The sequence below is a fragment of the Nerophis ophidion genome, linkage group LG21 (genome assembly GCF_033978795.1).
Source record: "Nerophis ophidion isolate RoL-2023_Sa linkage group LG21, RoL_Noph_v1.0, whole genome shotgun sequence".
In the NCBI taxonomy this organism is placed as follows: domain Eukaryota; kingdom Metazoa; phylum Chordata; class Actinopteri; order Syngnathiformes; family Syngnathidae; genus Nerophis; species Nerophis ophidion.
Genome location: NC_084631.1, coordinates 38955668 through 38979830, shown reverse-complemented (window position 1 = coordinate 38979830; position 24163 = coordinate 38955668). Strand labels below are relative to the sequence as shown.

Here is a 24163-nt window from a genome sequence, read left to right as displayed (position 1 = left end):
AACTTTTAATCAGAAGGGTTCAATCTCTCTTCTGTGCTTATTTGAAGCCGAAACGGCAAACGGCCTCAGAGGAGATAATGTTTGAAAAAAAGTGATTTTTTTTTCTGCCAACTTTTGTATTGAAGGAGGAATTGCAAACTTCCTGTTGATTTTAGCTGGAGGTTGTCAGTCAATGAAATATAGGTCTCAGTGAGACCTATATTGAAGTTTTTGCTTCATGTGAGTATGACATTTCTACAGTGAGTTAGAGGCAGTTTTGTCTGAGCAGGAAGCCGCCATCTTGTGACATTAGCGCAACTGCAACAGCGCACCGGTACTTTGCGGCCTCATAAAATCCAAACCGGGGTAGTAATTAAAACTCTTTCATCAACTTTTAATCAAAAGGGTTCAATTTCTTTTCTGTGCTTATTTGAAGCCGAAACGACAAACGGCCTCAGAGGAGATAATGTTTGGAAAAAAGTGATTTTTTTTTTCTGCCAACTTTTGTATTGAAGGAGGAATTGCAAACTTCCTGTTGATTTTAGCTGGGAGGTATCAGTGTATGAAATATAGGTCTAACCAAGACCTACATAGAGGTTTTTGTTTCATGTTTCTACGACATTGCTACTGGAAGTTACAGTTTTGTCTGTGTTTTCTTCCTAGGGGGGCTAGAGTGCAATTTTGAGTTTTGGGGTTTGGTTTTTTGAATAGATTGCAATTTTCACCAGTCCTGATGTGTGCGTCAAATTTAGTGAGTTTTGAAGCATGTTAAGGGGGTCAAATTACAGCTCAAAGAGGCGGCGGAATAATGATAAAGAATAATAATAAAACCTTAGAAATTCAATTGGGTCCTCTGTCCCAAAGGGACATCGGTCCCTAAAAATCTTGGAAATATTTAATGAGCGTGCAAAAACCTTCAAGTACCTAGGAGTCTTGTTCACGAGTGAGGGAAGAGTGGATCGTGAGATCGACAGGCGGATCGGTGCGGCGTCTTCAGTAATGCGGACGTTGTATCGATCCGTTGTGGTGAAGAAGGAGCTGAGCCGGAAGGCAAAGCTCTCAATTTACCGGTCGATCTACGTTCCCATCCTCACCTATGGTCATGAGCTTTGGGTCATGACCGAAAGGATAAGATCACGGGTACAAGCGACCAAAATGAGTTTGGGGCTCTCCCTTAGAGATAGGGTGAGAAGCTCTGCCATCCGGGGGGAACTCAAAGTAAAGCCGCTGCTCCTCCACATGGAGAGGAGCCAGATGAGGTGGTTCGGGCATCTGGTCAGGATGCCACCCGAACGCCTCCCTAGGGAGGTGTTTAGGGCACGTCCAACCGGTAGGAGGCCACGGGGAAGACCCAGGATACGTTGGGAAGACTATGTCTCCCGGCTGGCCTGGGAACGCCTCGGGATCCCCCGGGAGGAGCTAGACGAAGTGGCTGGGGAGAGGGAAGTCTGGGTTTCCCTGCTTAGGCTGTTGCCCCCGCGACCCGACCTCGGATAAGCGGAAGAAGATGGATGGATGGATGCAAAAACGTGGCATAACCAAACCCGAATAATCCCAAAATCAGAAAATTCGGTGTTATGAAGTGACAGCCCGAGTACAGAAGCCTAGTCCTAAATCCTGTACAGCGCCGACAAATCAACTGTTTTTTGGTTTGTGTCCATTTCCAGGAAAGGTGACTAAATACTGCGACCGATCGGGCGAGTGGGTCCAGATTGGATCCAGCTGTCAGGAAGCCTCCGAGGACGGAATAAAGGTGAGTTTGATGCCGGTTCTACAACAAAAAGCAAATGATGTGGTTCTCTGCTTAAATCTTTGTTTTTTCCCTGAAGGAAGTTTCCAGCTTTTTCACGGATGTCCAGGATAAGCCGAGCCCAGGAAGTGGAATGAAGACTAAGATGCTTCAAGAGAAATGTCTCGTTAAAATGAAACAGGACCTACCTTATAATAAAACAGGTACTTTCAAACAGCCATGTAGCAACTTAATGATATATAAATATTGACTTGGGACGGGTTGTGTGCCAGGACTGTTCTGCGGTCCTATTTGGGACGGTCGGCTTTGTTGGGACGTTACCCCAGCACAGACCTACGCCACCCAGAACTGCCCAGATCATCTAGTTGGACTCGGACCTTCAGGTACGCATTTTTGTAGCTGCCCGTTACGTGGTTTGCTGAATTCAAAGAAGTGTTGGATCTCGTCTCTCATAATAAGGAACGGCGAGCAAGTACTGCGGCGAAAACGGGGAGTGGTTTCGACACCCGGAGAGCAACGTCTTTTGGACCAACTACACACTCTGCACCAGGAACTATGACAACACTTCGAGGGTGAGGGACTATTCATCTTCCTCAGTACATATTGTACATTTATGATCGTGTACAATACAAGGTCGAGGTCTATTTGGATTATATTGACTTTAACAAGTGACAGTCGCGGTTTAAAGTATACATCCACTTGTAAAGGACATCATGTCATGGCTGTTGGAACCAGTGCCAATAATGATTGGAGCACATACTTGAAAAACATTCATGAAGTTTGTTTCTTTTATGAATTTATTATGGCTCTACTGAAAATGTGAGGGTTAAAAGTATACAAACAGCAATGTTAATATTTGCTTACAAGTTTATCTGCAAAAAGACGCTTTTGGTAGCCATCCACAAGCTTCTGCTTGAATTTTTGACCACAAAATGTGTTGGTTTGACTTGCTTCTTCAGCATTGTCCACACGTTGAAGTCAGGACTTTGGGAAGGCCATTCTAAAACTTTCATTCTAGCCCGATTTCGCCATTCCTTTACCACTTCTGAGGTGTGTTTGGGGGTCATTGTCCTGTTGGAACATACAACTGCGCCCAAGACCCTGATGATTTGAGCTTGTCCTGAACAATTTGACGACTTTGTCCCATTTACTCTCTGTAAAGCACCAGTTCCATCGGCAGCAAAACAGGCCCAGAGCATAATACTACCACCACCATGCTTTACGGTATGCATGGTGTTCCTGGGATTAAAGGCCTCAACTTTTCTCCTCCAAACATATTGCTGGGTATTGTGGCCAAACAGCTCCATTTTTGTTTCATCTGACCACAGAACTTTCCTCGAGAAGGTCTTATCTTTATCCATATGATTTCAGAAATCCGATACTTGTTTCTCTGCTAACCTCCGGGCTGATGATTTGAGCTTGTCCTGAAGAATTTGGAGGTAATCCACCTTTTTCATTGTCCTTATTTACTCTCTGTAAAGCACCAGTTCCATTGGCAGCAAAACAGGCCCAGAGCATAATACTACCACCACCACGCTTTACGGTATGCATGGTGTTCCTGGGATTAAAGACCTCAACTTTTCTCCTCCAAACACATTGCTGGGTATTGTGGCCAAACAGCTCCATTTTTGTTTCATCTGACCACAGAACTTTCCTCCAGAAGAGCTTATATTTGACCATGTGATTTCAGAAATCCGATTCTTGTTTCTCTGCTAACCTCCGGGCTGATGATTTTAGCTTGTCCTGAAGAATTTGAAGACTTTGTCCCATTTACTCTCTGTAAAGCACCAGTTCCATTGGCAGCAAAACAGGCCCAGAGCATAATACTACCACCACCACGCTTTACGGTATGCATGGTGTTCCTGGGATTAAAGACCTCAACTTTTCTCCTCCAAACACATTGCTGGGTATTGTGGCCAAACAGCTCCATTTTTGTTTCATCCGACCACAGAACTTTCCTCCAGAAGATCTTATATTTGTCCATGTGATTTCAGAAATACAATTCTTGTTTCTCTGATATCGGACCCAACCCCCGGGCTGATGATATTAGCATTTCTTGAAGAATTTGGAGAATTTGTCCCATTTACTCTCTGTAAAGCACCAGTTCCATCGGCAGCAAAACAGGCCAATAGCATAATGTTACCACCACCATGCTTGGCAGTAGAGATGGTGTTCACACATCACATAAACAAAGATAAGATCTTATGGAGGAAAGTTCTGTGGTCAGATGAAACAAAAATGGAGCTGTTTGGCCACAATACCAAGCAATATGATTGGAGGAGAAAAGGTGCTGTATTTAATCCCAGGAACACCATGGATACCGTCAAGCATGGTGGTGGTAGTATTATGCTCTGGGCCTGTTTTGCTGCCAATGGAACTGGTGCTTTAAATGGGACAAATTCTTCAATACAAGCTAAAATCATCAGCCCAGTTGTTGGGTCTTGGGCGTAGTTGGGTGTTCCAACAGGACAATGACCCCAAACACACCTCAAACATAGTAAAGGAATGGCTAAATCAGGCCACAATAAAGATTTTGGAACAGCCTTCTCAAAATCCTGACTTAAACGTGTGGACAATGCCAGATGTGGCTCTTTTGATGACTACATATGGCTCTCAGATCAATCTTAGCTGACATTGCTTAACACGATAAGTAAGTAATAATTACGATGGTAATCACAGTGTTAAAAATAACGTTCAAATTATAAAACATTCTCATGCATTTTAATCCAACCATCAGTTTTCTATCGCACCTGTCCAAGATGTCGCATTAATGGTAAGAAGTAATATATTTATTATTGCTTAAATTTAAAATAACAATGTTATTAAAAAGAATGAGAGACTTATTATACTCTAAAAATGTTGGTCTTGTCAAGACCTGGACTATGGTGTGGTTTGTTTTCCCGTGGTGCAAAGCGATTGGAACGGACATGGCGTGAAGGTAATGACATCTTTAATCCGAACTCAAAAATATTACAAAAACAAAGGGTATAAACAAAAGGCGCTCTCAGTGGAGGTTAAATACTTGGCTATGAAAACTAAAACTCGCACAATGGGGGAACTATGAACATAAAATGAAACTTACAAACTATGGCATGAAAAACTTAAGAGCATGGATCATCGGGATGGATGACATAGGTGCGTAGGAGGTGATAGAGGGTGATGTCGCCAGGCTGACTGCCTGGCAACTGCAGGCTTAAATGGTGACGTGGTGATTGACAACAGGTACATCAGATCAAGTAAATCAGGTGAAAACAGGTGAACTGATTGGTAGTCATGGAAACAAAAACAAACCAGGGAGTGCAAAAACAGGAACTAATGGAGTCAAAAACAAAACAGAACATAAATAAAACGGAACATGATCACAAAGACATGACGGGTCTTACTTAAAAATGCACGCATTTAGTTGTATTCAGTGTTTAAAAAATATTATACGGCTCTCACGGAAATACATTTTGAAATATTTGGCTTTCATGGCTCTCTCAACCAAAAAGGTTCATGACCTTTGTATTAAACAGACAAGAAGCAAGGAATCATGCAGAGACAGAGTTACATTTCGCTCAATGTAACTCTAGCTACACATTTTTCAGTAGAGACATAATAAATTCATAAAAGAAGCAAACTTCATGAATGGTTTTTTTGTCACCAACGAGTATGTGCTCCAATCACTATATCACCCAAAAAATAAGAGTTGTAGAAATGATTGTAAACTCTAGTGACTATGACTGTACATGAATATTTGAAGTCTGCGAGCTATTTGTAAAACATTTTTTGTTCCTTCCTGGAGTTTGACGTCACATTCCTGACAGACAATACGATGTTGAGTCTAAGTGCAGCTGCTTTTATCTGCACTTCTCAAAAAGCTCCTATTGATTCCCGGAGCTTTGCAAGAAAATAACTCCGCTTAATTGATTCATCTCGAGTCGAAAGTGTATTCTTTTTTTTGTTTGTTTGTCTCTCAGAAACAGAAGCTGCTAGAGAGTGAATACAAATGCACCTTGAAAAGAAGCCAAGACCCTCCCTTTAATGGAACAGGTAAAAAATACAAATAAATGCCTCTGGTTTTGCAAAAACCTGGCAGGACTTCATTGGTATTTGTGTGGAGTCTGCAGGCCGGTTCTGCAGACGGGACTGGGACGGCTGGCTGTGCTGGGACCAGACTGCGGCCGGAACCTACGCCTCACAAAACTGCCCGGATTTTTTTTCATACGCCGACTCTACAGGTGAGGACTGTAAGTTGAATTTTCTGTGCATAACTTTGCCTCGGGTTTCGTTAGTGACCCGTTCCAAAAGACAGAATCGGGCAAAAACCGAAACTATTTTTTGCATAAAAATACACCATCGTGCCAAAAGTATTTGGCCAACCGGCCTTGACTCACATTTGAACTTCCCATTCCTAACCCACATAAAGTTCAAAATGATGTGGCTCCACCTTTTTCCTCCTAGTTACCTGAGATACTAAAATAATGATTCAAAAAGTCAAATTAATGACTTACTGTAAGGAAGCGTTTGCAATAAGCGTTTGAAAAAAATAATTAAAAGTGGGGCCCTGACATGTGCTCAACTCCATCCATCCATTTTCAACTCCTTGTCCCTTTTGGGGTCTCTGCTAGATTTATTACAGCATTTGGGAAAACTGTAGATGATTTTTATGATGTAAATGTTATATATGTATCAACATGTGATAGCAGGGACCCTGCCATTCAAAACTAGGCGGCTACATTACTAATGATTCATGTAACTATAGTTGAAAAAAATCCCTGAACACCATGGAGTTCATGTAGGCTTAATGATGCACTTACATTATTTTATACACTATCAGAGACATAAACTCTTCATTAAACATAATGGGTTTTTTTTTCAACACAGCTCAATCAACAAAGAAATAGGTCAAGTGAAATAACTTACAAACCCCGTTTCCATATGAGTTGGGAAATTGTGTTAGATGTAAATATAAACGGAATACAATGATTTGCAAATCCTTTTCAACCCATATTCAGTTGAATATGCTACAAAGACAACATAATTGATGTTCAAATTCACAAACTTTTTTTTTTTTGCAAATAATATTTAACTTAGAATTTCATGGCTGCAACACGTGCCAAAGTAGTTGGGAAAGGGCATGTTCATCACCTTTTCTTTTAACAACACTCAATAAACGTTTGGGAATTGAGGAAACTAATTGTTGAAGCTTTGAAAGTGGAATTCTGTACCATTCTTGTTTTATGTAGAGCTTCAGTCGTTCAACAGTCCGGGGTCTCCGCTGTCGTATTTCACGCTTCATAATGCGCCACACATTTTCCATGGCAGACAGGTCTGGACTGCAGGCGGGCCAGGAAAGTACACTCACTCTATCTTTAACAAAGCTTCGCTGTTGTAACACGTGCTGAATGTGGCTTGGCATTGTCATGCTGAAATAAGCAGGGGCGTCCATGAAAAAGACGGCGCTTAGATGGCAGCATATTCAACTGAATATGGGTTGAAAAGGATTTGCAAATCATTGTATTCTGTTTATATTTACATCTAACACAATTTCCCAACTCATATGGAAACGGGGTTTGTAATAAAAGGCCATATCGCCCAGCCCTACCGCCACTAATACTTGGTTAATACTCAAGTCACGAACTATAAATGGAGTATTTAATGGGTTTTATGGGCTGAATAGATGACCTCGCATTGGCTCCGCTGTGAGCAGACTTGTATTTACGAGTTAGAATGCATTAAGACAAAAAACATCCGTCATGTCCCTCAATAATGATTGTGGTTTGGCTAAATTCCCCCAAAAAGTGCAATTCCATTTTAAAGACTACCTGGCTGTAATCTGTTAGATCCACTATGGACTGGACTCTCACACTATTAAGTTAGATCCACTATGGACTGGACTCTCACACTATTATGTTAGATCCACTATGGACTGGACTCTTACACTATTAGGTTAGATCCACTATGGACTGGACTCTCACAATATTACTGTATGTTAGATCCACTATGGACTGGACTCTCACACTATTATGTTAGATCTACTATTGACTGGACTCTCACACTATTATGTTAAATCCACTATGGACTGGACTCTCACTATTATGTTAGATCCACTATGGACTGGACTCTCACTAGTATGTTAGATCCACTATGGACTGGACTCTCACACTATTATGTTAGATCCACTATGGACTGGACTCTCACAACATTATGTTAGATCCACTATGGACTGGACTCTTACACTATTATGTTAGATCCACTATGGACTGGACTCTCACACTATTATGTTAGATCTACTATGGACTGGACTCTCACACTATTATGTTAGATCCACTATGGACTGGACTCTCACTATTATGTTAGATCTACTATGGACTGGACTCTCACACTATTATGTTAGATCCACTATGGACTGGACTCTCACACTATTATGTTAAATCCACTATGGACTTGACTCTCACACTATTATGTTAAATCCACTATGGACTGGACTCTCACTATTATGTTAGATCCACTCTGGACTGGACTCTCACACTATTATGTTAGATCCACTATGGACTGGACTCTCACACTATTATGGTAGATCCACTATGGACTGGACTCTCACACTATTATGTTAGATCCACTATGGACTGGACTCTCACACTATTATGTTAAGATCCACTATGGACTGGACTCTCACACTATTATGTTAGATCCACTATGGACTGGACTCTCACTATTATGTTAGATCCACTATGGATTGGACTCTCACTATTATGTTAGATCCACTATGGACTGGACTCTCACTATTATGTTAGACCCACTATGGACCGGACTATCACTATTATGTTAGATCCACTATGGACTGGACTCTCTCACTATTATGTAAGATCCACTATGGACTAGACTCTCACAATATTATGTTAGATCCACTATGGACTGGACTTCCACACTATTATGTTAGATCCACTATGGACTGGACTCTCACACTATTATGTTATTTCCACTATGGACTGGACTCACACTATTATGTCAGATCCACTATGGACTGGACTCTCACTATTATGTTAGATCTACTATGGACTGGACTCTCACACTATTATGTTAGATCCACTATGGACTGGACTCTCACACTATTATGTTAAATCCACTATGGACTTGACTCTCACACTATTATGTTAAATCCACTATGGACTGGACTCTCACTATTATGTTAGATCCACTATGGACTGGACTCTCACTATTATGTTAGATCTACTATGGACTGGACTCTCACACTATTATGTTAGATCCACTATGGACTGGACTCCCACACAATTATGTTAGATCCACTATGGACTGGACTCTCACACTATTATGTTAGATCCACTATGGACTGGACTTTCACAATACTATGTTAGATCCACTATGAACTGGACTCTCACAATATTATGTTAGATCCCCAATGGACTGGACTCTCACACTATTATGTTAGATCCACTATGAACTGGACTCTCACACTATTATGTCAGATCCACTATGGACTGGACTCTCACACTATAATGTTAAATCCACTAGGAACTAGACTCTCACTATTATGTTAGATCCACTATGGACTGGACTCTTACACTATTAGGTTAGATCCACTATGGACTGGACTCTCACAATATTACTGTATGTTAGATCCACTATGGACTGGACTCTCTCACTATTATGTTAGATCTACTATGGACTGGACTCTCACACTATTATGTTAGATCCACTATGGACTGGACTCTCACACTATTATGTTAAGATCCACTATGGACTGGACTCTCACACTATTATGTTAAGATCCACTATGGACTGGACTCTCACACTATTATGTTAGATCCACTATGGACTGGACTCTCACTATTATGTTAGATCCACTATGGACTGGACTCTCACTATTATGTTAGACCCACTATGGACTGGTCTCTCACTACTATGTTAGGTCCACTACAGACTGGACTCTCACTATTATGTTAGATCCACTACGGACTGGACTCTCACACAATTATGTTAGATCCACTATGGACTGGACTCTCACACAATTATGTTAGATCCACTATGGACTGGACTCTCACACAATTATGTTAGATCCACTATGGACTGGACTCTCACACTATTATGTTAGATCCACTTTGGACTGGACTCTCACACTATTATGTTAGATCCACTATGGACTGGACTCCCACACTATTATGTTAGATCCACTATGGACTGGACTCTCAAAATATTATGTTAGATCCACTATGGACTGGACTCTCACACTATTATGTTAGATCCATAGTCCTCACATCTGCGGTCCTCAATGAGATTTCATATTGTCCTACTGGGTTGAGTTTTTCCTTGCCTTGATGTGGGATCTGAACAGAGGATGCCGTTGTGGCTTGTGCAGCCCTTTGAGACACTTGTGATTTAGGACTAATTTAAGTAAACATTGATTGATTGATTGACCTATAATGACCCAGTTCTGAGTCACCAACGTGTAGGATGTGTGGGTAATGGACTAGTCTAGTACGCCATGGCATGGGGCTACTTTTTTTTTTTTTTGGTCTAAAACTGAATCATATACGTACTTCATAATTGATTGAGAGTGAGGATTTAAATCATATTAATGTCAAACTGAGGCTGCACGGTGTTTTAGTTGTAAAACCCGAATGGTTAAAGTGTTGCCACTTAGACCAGGAAAATGCCAGTACATTCTTTTAGAACTATTTATTTTTAACGTTCTCCTCCGAGCACTCCTTGATAGTTACTTTGGAACAACTGCCGCCTTTGTCGCCGGGAACAGAGGTTTCCAACGGAGGTGGTTAAGTCTGACATTCTGTGGGACTCGGCAGGAACTGTTTTGTCCAAATCGTCCAACCTTTAAAGAGGTCGGGTTGTCATTTGCGGAGTTTAATGCATTGCTGTCCTCCTCAGAAAAGGCCACGCGGTACTGCGGCGAGGACGGCCGGTGGTACCGCCACCCGGACAGCAACAGTACCTGGACCAACTTCACGCTCTGTGCCGTCAACATTCAGGAAAGGCTGCAGGTGATCGATGCACGCTTTGACTCGCAGGCTTTTTTTTTTTTGCAAATACATGGAGAAAATACATGTATTTCCGCCCTTTTTGAGACATAAAGAAGGAAAAGTAGCTGCCATATGAGGAGGTGTGAACAATTGACAACACAAATCCTGGTCCCAACAACATTGTATCTAATAGACAATGTCTCATTTGGTCCCAAAAAGGAGGGATTTTTCAGATTGGCTGTGTGTCGCTTTTAAAAGTGCTCCTTCTCTGGTCAACATATGAAATAACAAGTGTGTGTAAGAAATTGAAAAGCGCCCCCTGCGGCTAAAATTAATTAAAAATAAATACATATGTATATAGGGACATACTGTAATAACTTGAAGTTAATAATAAAAAACAATTGCAGTAAAAATAAAATAAACAGTCCGTCACAATGTTGACTTTTTTTTTTTCTTAGTCTTTGTGTTTCTCTAATATTGCAATATTTTCTCGTAAAATTACTTTTCTATGTTAAATTATTACTTTTTAATGCAAAATGGTGACATTTTACACACGAAATTCTGACTTTTATCACAATACTGCCAATTTTTTGGTTTTCTTGCAAAATAGTGAAATTTTTTTGAGTACTTATGTCGTCATTTTGCCAAGTAAAATTCCAGTTATTATTATATTGCCCACATTTTTAAGTTTTCTTATAAAATTGTGACACATGTTGAGTTAGAGTACAACACTTTTCATAAAATTGCCAAAATGTTAAGCTTTTCTTGTAAAACGGTGACTGTTATTGAGTAAAATTCCACCTTTTAGCATAATATTGCACAGATGTCAGGTTTTTCTTGGACAATTTTGACTGGTCAACATATGAAATAACAAGTGTGTGTAAGAAATTTAAATGCGCGCCCTTTGGACAAAATGTATTAAAAAAATAAAATAGATAATAATAAATAAATGAATAAATATGGATATAGGGACACACTGTAATAACTTGAAGTAGATAATGAAGATTAGAAGCTAATTACAAACAAAAACATTTAAAAATATATATTTTTTCTCACGTGTCAACTTTTATCTCATAAAATTGGTTAAAATTTCTCATATTCTTTCTGTTTCTGTAAATTTGCAATATTTACTCAAATTTGCAAAAAATTTACTCAAAATTACTTAAAATTATTACTGTCACATGAAATTCTGACTTTTATCACAATACTGCAGATTTTTTTGTTTTCTTGCAAAATAGTGACATTTTTTGGAGTATAATTATGACTTATGTCCTCATTTGCCAAGTAAAATTCCAGTTATTGTTATATTGCCCACATTTTTAAGTTTTCTTATAAAATTGTGACACATGTTGAGTTAGAGTACAACACTTTTCATAAAATTGCCAAAATGTTAAGCTTTTCTTGTAAAACTGTGACTGTTATTGAGTAAAATTCCAACTTTCATCATAATATTGCACAAATGTCAAGTTTTTTGGGGAAAATTTTGACTGGTCAACTTATGAAATAACAAGTGGGTGTAAGAAATTTAAATATGCCCCCTTTGGCCAAAATGTATTAAAAAAATAAAATAGATAATAATAAATAAATAAATAAATATGGATATAGGGACATACTGTAATAACTTGAAGTAGATAATGAAGATTAAAAATTAATTACAAACAAAAACATTTTTTTAAAAAAAAGTATTTTTTCTCACATGTCAACTTTTATCTCATAAAATTGGTTAAATTTTCTCATATTCTTTCTGTTTCTGTAAATTTGCAATATTTACTCATAAAATTACTTTTTATGTAAAATTATCACTTAAAATTATTACTGTCACATGAAATTCTGACTTTTATCACAATACTGCAGATTTTTTTGTTTTCTTGCAAAATAGTGACATTTTTTGGAGTATAATTATGACTTATGTCATCATTTTGCCAAGTAAAATTAAGATTATTGTTATATTGCCCACATTTTTAAGTTTTCTTATAAAATGGTGACAAATGTCGAGTTAGACTACGACTCTTTTCATAAAATAGCCAAAATGTTAAGCTTTTCCTGTAAAACTGTGACTGTTATTGAGTAAAATTCCAACTTTCATCAGAATATTGCACAAATGTCAAGTTTTTCTTGGAAAATTTTGACTGGTCAACATATGAAATAACAAGTGTGTGTAAGAAATTGAAAAGCGCCCCATGCGGCTAAAATTAATAAAAAATAAATACATATGTATATAGGGACATACTCTTATAACTTGAAGTAAGTAATAAAAAACAATTACAGTAAAAATAAAATAAGCAGTCCGTCACAATGTCGACTTTTTTTTTTTTAAATTGGGATCTGTTCTTTGTGTTTCTCCAATATTGCAATATTTTCTCGTAAAATTACTTTTTTACGTTAAATTATTACTTTTGAATGCAAAATGGTGACATTTGACACATGAAATTCTGACTTTTATCACAATACCGCCAATTTTTTAGTTTTCTTGAAAAATAGTGACATTTTTTGGAGTATGATTATGACTTATGTCCTCATTTTGCAAAGTAAAATTCCAATTATTGCTATATTGCCCACATTTTTAAGTTTTCTTATAAAATTGTGACACATGTCGAGTTAGATTACGACTCTTTTCATAAAATTGCCAAAATGTTAAGCTATTCTTGTAAAACTGTGACTGTTATTAAGTAAAATTCCAACTTTCATCATAATATTGCACAAATGTCAAGTTTTTCTTGGAAAATTTTGACTGGTCAACATATGAAATAACAAGTGCGCGTAAGAAATTGAAAAGCACCCCCTTTGGCTAAAATTAATTAAAAATACATATGTATATAAGGACATACTCTTATAACTTGAAGTAAGTAATAAAAAAACAATTGCAGTAAAAATAAAATAAGCAGTCCGTCACAATGTTGACTTTTTTTTTTTATAAAATTGGGAACTGTTTCTTACATTCTTTGTGTTTCTCTAATATTGCAATATTTTCTCGGAAAATCACTTTTTTTATGTTAAATTATTACTTTTTAATGCAAAATGGTGACATTTGACACATGAAATTCTGACTTTTATCACAATACTGCCAATTTTTTTGTTTTCTTGTAAAATAGTGACATTTTTTTGAGTATAATTATGACTTATGTCGTCATTTTGCCAAGTAAAATTCCAGTTATTGTTATATTGCCCACATTTTTAAGTTTTCTTATAAAATTGTGACACATGTTGAGTTAGAGTACAACACTTTTCATAAAATTGCCAAAATGTTAAGCTTTTCTTGTAAAACGGTGACTGTTATTGAGTAAAATTCCAACTTTCATCATAATATTGCACAAATGTCAAGTTTTTTGGGGAAAATTTTGACTGGTCAACATATGAAATAACAAGTGTGTGTAAGAAATTTAAATGTGCCCCCTTTGGCCAAAATGTATTAAAAAAATAAAATAGATAATAATAAATAAATAAATAAATATGGATATAGGGACATACTGTAATAACTTGAAGTAGATAATGAAGATTAAAAACTAATTACAAACAAAAACATTTTTAAAAAAAAGTATTTTTTCTCACGTCAACTTTTATCTCATAAAATTGGTTAAATTTTCTCATATTCTTTCTGTTTCTGTAAATTTGCAATATTTACTCATAAAATTACTTTTTATGTAAAATTATCACTTAAAATTATTACTGTCACATGAAATTCTGACTTTTATCACAATACTGCAGATTTTTTTGTTTTCTTGCAAAATAGTGACATTTTTTGGAGTATAATTATGACTTATGTCCTCATTTGCCAAGTAAAATTCCAGTTATTGTTATATTGCCCACATTTTTAAGTTTTCTTATAAAATTGTGACACATGTCGAGTTAGACTACGACTCTTTTCATAAAATAGCCAAAATGTTAAGCTTTTCCTGTAAAACTGTGACTGTTATTGAGTAAAATTCCAACTTTCATCATAATATTGCACAAATGTCAAGTTTTTCTTGGACAATTTTGACTGGTCAACATATGAAATAACAAGTGTGCGTAAAAAATTGAAAAGCGCCCCCTTCGGCTAAAATTAATTAAAATACATATGTATATAGGGACATACTCTTGTAACTTGAAGTTAATAATAAAAAACAATTGCAGTAAAAATAAAATAAACAGTCCGTCACAATGTTGACTTTTTTTTTTCTTAGTCTTTGTGTTTCTCTAATATTGCAATATTTTCTCGTAAAATTACTTTTTTACGTTAAATTATTACATTTTAATGCAAAATGGTGACATTTTACACATGAAATTCTGACTTTTATCACAATACTGCCAATTTTTTGGTTTTCTTGCAAAATAGTGAAATTTTTTTGAGTACTTATGTCGTCATTTTGCCAAGTAAAATTCCAGTTATTATTATATTGCCCACATTTTTAAGTTTTCTTATAAAAATGTGACACATGTTGAGTTAGAGTACAACACTTTTCATAAAATTGCCAAAATGTTAAGCTTTTCTTGTAAAACGGTGACTGTTATTGAGTAAAATTCCAACTTTCATCATAATATTGCACAAATGTCAAGTTTTTTGGGGAAAATTTTGACTGGTCAACATATGAAATAACAAGTGTGTGTAAGAAATTTAAATGTGCCCCCTTTGGCCAAAATGTATTAAAAAAATAAAATAGATAATAATAAATAAATAAATAAATATGGATATAGTGACATACTGTAATAACTTGAAGTAGATAATGAAAATTAAAAACTAATTACAAACAAAAACATTTAAAAAAAAAAAGTATTTTTTCTCACATGTCAACTTTTATCTCATAAAATTGGTTAAATTTTCTCATATTCTTTCTGTTTCTGTAAATTTGCAATATTTACTCATAAAATTACTTTTTATGCAAAATTATCACTTAAAATTATTACTGTCACATGAAATTCTGACTTTTATCACAATACTGCAGATTTTTTTGTTTTCTTGCAAAATAGTGACATTTTTTGGAGTATAATTATGACTTATGTCCTCATTTGCCAAGTAAAATTCCAGTTATTGTTATATTGCCCACATTTTTAAGTTTTCTTATAAAATTGTGACACATGTCGAGTTAGACTACGACTCTTTTCATAAAATAGCCAAAATGTTAAGCTTTTCCTGTAAAACTGTGACTGTTATTGAGTAAAATTCCAACTTTCATCATAATATTGCACAAATGTCAAGTTTTTCTTGGACAATTTTGACTGGTCAACATATGAAATAACAAGTGTGCGTAAAAAATTGAAAAGCGCCCCCTTCGGCTAAAATTAATTAAAATACATATGTATATAGGGACATACTCTTGTTACTTGAAGTTAATAATAAAAACAATTGCAGTAAAAATAAAATAAGCAGTCCATCACAATGTGTCGACTTTTTTTTTATAAAATTGGGAACTGTTTCTTACATTCTTTGTGTTTCTCTAATATTGCAATATTTTCTTGTAAAATTACTTTTTTACGTTAATTACATTTTAATGAAAAATGGTGACATTTGACACATGAAATTCTGACTTTTATCACAATACTGCCAATTTTTTGGTTTTCTTGAAAAATAGTGAAATTTTTTTGAGTATAATTATGACTTATGTCGTCATTTTGTCAAGTAAAATCCCAGTTATAGTAATATTGCCCACATTTTTAAGTTTTCTTATAAAATTGTGACACATGTTGAGTTAGAGTACGACTCTTTTCATAAAATTGCCAAAATGTTAAGCTTTTCTTGTAAAACTGTGACTGTTATTAAGTAAAATTCCAACTTTCATTGCACAAATGTCAAGTTTTTCTTGGAAAATTTTGACTGGTCAACATATGAAATAACAAGTGTGTAAGAAATTGAAAAGCGCCCTCTTCGGCTAAAATTAATAAAGAATAAATACATATGTATATAGGGACATACTCTTATAACTGGAAGTAAGTAATAAAAAACAATTGCAGTTAAAAAAAAATAAAAAGCAGTCACACAATGTTGACTTTTTTCTTATAAAATTGGGAACTGTTTCTCACATTTTTTGTGTTTCTCTAATATTGCAATATTTTCTCGTAAAATTACTTTTTTATTTTAAATTCTAATTTTTGCAAAATGGTGACATTTGACACATGAAATTCTGACTTTTATCACAATACTGGCATTTTTTTTGTTTTCTTCTAAAATAGTGCCATATTTCAAATATATATATATGAGTTATGTCATCATTTTGCCAAGTAAAATTAAGATTATTGTTATATTGCCCACATTTTTAAGTTTTCTTATAAAATTGTGACACATGTCGAGTTAGACTACGACTCTTTTCATAAAATAGCCAAAATGTTAAGCATTTCCTGTAAAACTGTGACTGTTATTGAGTAAAATTCCAACTTTCATCATAATATTGCACAAATGTCAAGTTTTTCTTGGACAATTTTGACTGGTCAACATATGAAATAACAAGTGTGTGTAAGAAATTGAAAAGCGCCCCATGCGGCTAAAATTAATAAAAAATAAATACATATGTATATAGGGACATACTCTTATAACTTGAAGTAAGTAATAAAAAACAATTACAGTAAAAATAAAATAAGCAGTCCGTCACAATGTCGACTTTTTTTTTTTAAATTGGGATCTGTTCTTTGTGTTTCTCTAATATTGCAATATTTTCTCGTAAAATTACTTTTTTACGTTAAATTATTACTTTTGAATGCAAAATGGTGACATTTGACACATGAAATTCTGACTTTTATCACAATACTGCCAATTTTTTGTTTTCTTGAAAAATAGTGAAATTTTTTTGGAGTATGATTATGACTTATGTCCTCATTTTGCCAAGTAAAATATCAGTTATTGTTATATTGCCCACATTTTTAAGTTTTCTTATAAAATTGTGACACGTGTCGAGTTAGATTACGACTCTTTTCATAAAATTGCCAAAATGTTAAGCTTTTCTTGTAAAACTGTGACTGTTATTAAGTAAAATTCCAACTTTCATCATAATATTGCACAAATGTCAAGTTTTTCTTGGAAAATTTTGACTGGTCAACATATGAAATAACAAGTGCGCGTAAGAAATTGAAAAGCACCCCCTTTGGCTAAAATTAATTAAAAATACATATGTATATAGGGACATACTCTTATAACTTGAAGTAAGTAATAAAAAAACAATTGCAGTAAAAATAAAATAAGCAGTCCGTCACAATGTTGACTTTTTTTTTTTAATAAAATTGGGAACTGTTTCTTACATTCTTTGTGTTTCTCTAATATTGCAATATTTTCTCGTAAAATTACTTTTTTACGTTGAATTATTACTTTTGAATGCAAAATGGTGACATTTGACACATGAAATTCTGACTTTTATCACAATACTGCCAATTTTTGTGTTTTCTTGCAAAATAGTGACATTTTTTGGAGTATAATTATGACTTATGTCGTCATTTTGCCAAGTAAAATTCCAGTTATAGTTATATTGCCCACATTTTTAAGTTTTCTTATAAAATTGTGACACATGTCGAGTTAGACTACGACTCTTTTCATAAAATAGCCAAAATGTTAAGCTTTTCTTGTAAAACTGTGACTGTTATTGAGTAAAATTCCAACTTTCATCATAATATTGCACAAATGTCAAGTTTTTCTTGGAAAGTTTTGACTGGTCAACATATGAAATAACAAGTGTGTGTAAGAAATTTAAATGCGCCCCCTTTGGCCAAAATGTATTAAAAAATAAAATAGATAATAATAAATAAATAAATAAACATGGATATAGGGACACACTGTAATAACTTGAAGTAGATAATGAAGATTAAAAAGTAATTACAAACAAAAACATTTAAAAAAAAAAAAAAAAATTCTCACGTGTCAACTTTTATCTCATAAAATTGGTTAAAATTTCTCATATTCTTTCTGTTTCTGTAAATTTGCAATATTTACTCATAAAATTACTTTTTATGTAAAATTATCGCTTAAAATTCTTACTGTCACATGAAATTCTGACTTTTATTACAATACTGCCAATTTTTTGTTTTCTTGAAAAATAGTGAAATTTTTTTGGAGTAGGATTATGACTTATGTCCTCATTTGCCAAGTAAAATTCCAGTTATTGTTATATTGCCCACATTTTTAAGTTTTCTTATAAAATTGTGACACGTGTCGAGTTAGATTACGACTCTTTTCATAAAATTGCCAAAATGTTAAGCTTTTCTTGTAAAACTGTGACTGTTATTAAGTAAAATTCCAACTTTCATCATAATATTGCACAAATGTCAAGTTTTTTGGGGAAAATTTTGACTGGTCAACATATGAAATAACAAGTGTGTGTAAGAAATTTAAATGTGCCCCCTTTGGCCAAAATGTATTAAAAAAATAAAATAGATAATAATAAATAAATAAATAAATATGGATATAGAGACATACTGTAATAACTTGAAGTAGATAATGAAGATTAAAAAGTAATTACAAACCAAAATATTTAAAAAAAAAAAAAAAATTCTCACGTGTCAACTTTTATCTCATAAAATTGGTTAAAATTTCTCATATTCTTTCTGTTTCTGTAAATTTGCAATATTTACTCATAAAATTACTTTTTATGTAAAATTATCGCTTAAAATTATTACTGTCACATGAAATTCTGACTTTTATCACAATACTGCCAATTTTTTGTTTTCTTGAAAAATAGTGAAATTTTTTGGGAGTATGATTATGACTTATGTCCTCATTTGCCAAGTAAAATTCCAGTTATTGTTATATTGCCCACATTTTTAAGTTTTCTTATAAAATTGTGACACATGTCGAGTTAGATTACGACTCTTTTCATAAAATTGCCAAAATGTTAAGCTTTTCTTGTAAAACGGTGACTGTTATTAAGTAAAATTCCAACTTTCATCATAATATTGCACAAATGTCAAGTTTTTCTTGGAAAGTTTTGACTGGTCAACATATGAAATAACAAGTGTGTGTAAGAAATTGAAAAGCGCCCCATGCGGCTAAAATTAATAAAAAATAAATACATATGTATATAGGGACATACTCTTATAACTTGAAGTAAGTAATAAAAAACAATTGCTGTGAAAATAAAATAAACAGTCCGTCACAATGTTGACTTTTTTTTTTTTTATAAAATTGGGAACTGTTTCTTATGTTCTTTGTGTTTCTGTAATATTGCAATATTTTCTCGTAAAATTACTTTTTTATGTTAAATATTTACTTTTGAATGCAGAATGGTGACATTTGAAACATGAAATTCTGACTTTTATCACAATACCGCCAATTTTTTTGGTTTTCTTGTAAAATAGTGACATTTTTTTGAGTATAATTATGACTTATGTCGTCATTTTGCCAAGCAAAATTCCAGTTATTGTTATATTGCCCACATTTTTAAGTTTTCTCATAAAATTGTGACATGTCGAGTTAGACTACGACTCTTTTCATAAAATAGCCAAAATGTTAAGCTTTTCTTGTAAAACTGTGACTGTTATTAAGTAAAATTCCAACTTTCATCATAATATAGCACAAATGTCAAGTTTTTCTTGGACAATTTTGACTGGTCAACATATGAAATAACAAGTGTGTGTAAAAAATTGAAATACGCCCCCTTTGGCTAAAATTAATGAAAAATAAATACATATGTATATAGGGACATACTCTTATAACTTGAAGTAAATAAAGATTAACAACCAATTACAAAGAAAAAGTTTTTAAAAAGCAGTCGACTTTTTTCGTAAAAAATTGAGAACTTTTTCTCATATTCTTTTTTTTCCTCTAATATTGCAATACCTTCTCGTAAAATTTTTACTTTTTTATGTAAAATTATTACTATTTTTATGCAAAATAGTGACATTTGTCACATGAAATTCTGACTTGTCACAAAATTGCCAGTTTTTTTTGTTGTTGACTTTTTTGAGTATAATTATAACTTATAATTTTCCAAGTAAAATTCCAATTATTATTATTATAATATTGCCAAAATTTTTAAAGTTATCTTATAAAATTGTGACTGTTATTAAGTAAAATTCCAACTTTCATCATAATATTGCACAAATGTTTAGTTTTTCTTGTAAAATATTGACTTGTTTTGAGTAAAATTACGACTTGATATAATGTCAAAATGTCAAATTTTCTTGTGAAGTTGTAACCTTTTTCTTGTGAAATTCCAACTAATTTTTCACCAGTTTTTTAATTCTTACGTAGTATGTATAGATTATTAATGTTTTAAATACAAATCTTTATATAACTAGAAAGGTTGGTCCTAAAAAGGGAGGCATTATTCGGAGGTCTTAAGAAGGTCAGAAATACGTGTGTGTGTGTGTGTGTGTGTTTAATTGATTGAACCTTTTGTTAGTAGTACATATTCTGTAATGGTAACACCCCAATAAGTTTTTCAACTTGTTTGGTCCACGTTAATCAATTTGTGTGTGTGTGTGTGTGTGTGTGTGTGTGTGTGTGTGTGTGTGTGTGTGTGTGTGTGTGTGTGTGTGTGTGTGTGTGTGTTTAATTGATTGAACCTTTTATTAGTAGTAAATATTCCGTACAATTGACCACTAAATGGTAACACCCCAATAAGTTTTTCAACTTGTTTAAGTCGGCGTCCACGTTAATCAATTTGTGTGTGTGTGTGTGTGTGTGTGTGTGTGTGTGTGTGTGTGTGTGTGTGTGTGTGTGTGTGTGTTTAATTGATTGAACCTTTTGTTAGTAGTAAATATTCCGTACAATTGACCACTAAATGGTAACAACCCAATAAGTTTTTCAACTTGTTTGGTCCAAGTTAATCAATTTGTGTGTGTGTGTGTGTGTGTGTGTGTGTGTGTGTGTGTGTGTGTGTGTGTGCGTGTAATTAATTGAACCTTTTATTAGTAGATTGCACAGTACATATACCGTACAATTGGCCACTAAATGGTAACACCCCAATAAGTTTTTCAACTTGTTTAAGTCGGGGTCCATGTTAATCAATTCGTGTGTGTGTGTGTGTGTGTGTGTGTGTGTGTGTGTGTGTTAATTGATTGAACCTTTTGTTAGTAATACATATACCGTACAATTGACCACTAAATGGTAACACCCCAATAAGTTTTTCAACTTGTTTAAGTCAGGGTCCATGTTAATCAATTCGTGTGTGTGTGTGTGTGTGTGTGTGTGTGTGTGTGTGTGTGTGTGTGTGTGTGTGTGTGTGTATGTGTGTGTTACGGGCTGACCAAGCAGGGTGCGAGTGCCCAACTCTCAGGGGAGACGGAGCAAGACTTTGCTGAGGAGGCCACGGCCAGCCCTATGGTGGATCCAGAGGAGCAGGATGTGGTGAGGAGGAAGATCCTCCACAGTCAATATAAATGTGTGGAGAAAATGAACCGGGATTCTGCTTATAACAAATCAGGTAAATCCCTCCCTTGGTCTCTGGGTGGTGAACACCAGACCGTGACCTTGTTCTTTGTGTGCCAGGTTTGTATTGCAGCCGCAACTGGGACGGCTGGTTGTGTTGGGACGACACTCCCGCTGGGACCTACACCTCCCAAAACTGCCCCAATTATTTTGTCGACTTTGACCCCACCGGTAAGTAATAATACTAAACTATCATGCCAGGGCCGGACTGCAGTAAAACACAGCAGCGTGACACAAAGTTGTTGTTTGCAGAAAAGGCCACAAAGTACTGCGGGGATGACGGCCAGTGGTTCCGCCACCCTGACACCAACAGGACCTGGTCCAACTACACACTCTGCAACGAAAACACTAAAGCTAAATTAAAGGTATGACCAATCGCCTGAGACGATTAGATTACTATAATGAATGTGTAAAAGGGACTTAAAGTACCAGTAGAGTGGGAAAAGAAGTTTCAGATCCACTATGGACTGGACTCTCACAATATTATCTTAGATCCACTATGGACTGGACTCACACTATTATGTTAGATCCACTATGGACTGGACTCTCACTATTATGTTAGATCCACTATGGACTGGACTTTCACACTATTATTTTAGATCCACTATGGACTGGACTCTCACTATTATGATAGATCCACTATGAACTGGACTCTCACACTATTATGTTAGATCCACTATGGACTAGACTCTCACACTATTATGTTAGATCCACTATGGACTAGACTCTCACACTAGTATGTTAGATCCACTATGAACTGGACTCTCACACTATTATGTTAGATCCACTATGGACTAGACTCTCACACTATTATGTTAGATCCACTATGGACTGGACTCTCACTATTATGTTAGATCCACTATGGACTGGACACTCACACTATCATGTTAGATCCACTATGGACTAGACTGTCACACTATTATGTTAAATCCACTATGGACTGGACTCTCACCATTATGTTGGATCCACTATGGACGGGACTCTCACACTATTATGTTAGATCCACAATGGACTAGACTGTCACACTATTATGTTAGATCCACTATGGACTGGACTCTCACACTATTATGTTAGATCCACTATGGACTGGACTCTCACACTATTATGTTAGATCCACTATGGACTAGACTGTCACACTATTATGTTAGATCCACTATGGACTGGACTCTCACACTATTATGTTAGATCCACTATGGACTGGCCTCTCACACTATTATGTTAGATCCACTATGGACTGGACTCTCACACTATTATGTTAGATCCACTATGGACTAGACTGTCACACTATTATGTTAGATCCACTATGGCCTGGACTCTCACACTATTATGTTAAATCCACTATGGACTGGACTCTCACTATCATGTTAGCTCCACTATGGACTGGACTCTCACTATTATGTTAGATCCACTATGGACTGGACTCTCACACTATTATGTTAGATCCACTATGGACTGGACTCTCACTATTATGTTAGATCCACTATGGACTGGACTCTCACACTATTATGTTAGATCCACTATGGACTGGACTCTCACTATTATGTTAGATCCACTATGGACTGGACTCTCACACTATTATGTTAGATCCACTATGGACTGGACTCTCACACTATTATGTTAGATCCACTATGGACTAGACTGTCACACTATTGTGCTAGATCCACTATGGACTGGACACTCACACTATCATGTTAGATCCACTATAGACTGGACTCTCACTATTATGTTAGATCCAATATGGACTGGACTCTCATTATTATGTTAGATCCACTATGGACTGGACTCTCACACTATTATGTTAGATCCACTATGGACTAGACTGTCAGACTGTTATGTTAGATCCACTATGGACTGGACTCTCACACAATATGTTAGATCCATTATGGACTGGACTCTCACAATATGTTAGATCCACTATGGACTGGACTCACACTATTATGTTAGATCCCCTATGGACTGGACTCTCACACTATTATGTTAGATCCACTATGGACTAGACTCTCACTATTATGTTAGATCCACTGTGGACTGGACTCTCACACTATTATGTTAGATCCACTATGGACTAGACTGTCACACTATTATGTTAGATCCACTATGGACTGGACTCTCACACTATTATGTTAA

The 24163-nt window shown here is 35.2% G+C and overlaps 1 protein-coding gene and 1 long non-coding RNA gene across 2 annotated transcripts in view; one reads left to right on the top strand and one right to left on the bottom strand.

Moving 5' to 3' along the window:
- LOC133540086 (uncharacterized) overlaps window positions 1-24163 on the bottom strand; it is a 250771-nt gene that overhangs the window by 130971 nt on the left and 95637 nt on the right. The gene's annotated exons all lie outside the window — the stretch shown is intronic.
- The window catches only part of calcr (calcitonin receptor), a 205479-nt gene that overhangs the window by 115816 nt on the left and 65500 nt on the right, over window positions 1-24163 (top strand). The window contains exons 5-14 of the mRNA XM_061882575.1: window positions 1647-1732; window positions 1809-1932; window positions 2002-2112; window positions 2189-2301; window positions 5689-5761; window positions 5839-5949; window positions 10619-10731; window positions 21863-22031; window positions 22097-22207; window positions 22289-22401. Of these exons, the coding sequence (XP_061738559.1) occupies window positions 1647-1732; window positions 1809-1932; window positions 2002-2112; window positions 2189-2301; window positions 5689-5761; window positions 5839-5949; window positions 10619-10731; window positions 21863-22031; window positions 22097-22207; window positions 22289-22401 (1124 nt within the window). The remainder of the gene's footprint in view (window positions 1-1646; window positions 1733-1808; window positions 1933-2001; window positions 2113-2188; window positions 2302-5688; window positions 5762-5838; window positions 5950-10618; window positions 10732-21862; window positions 22032-22096; window positions 22208-22288; window positions 22402-24163) is intronic.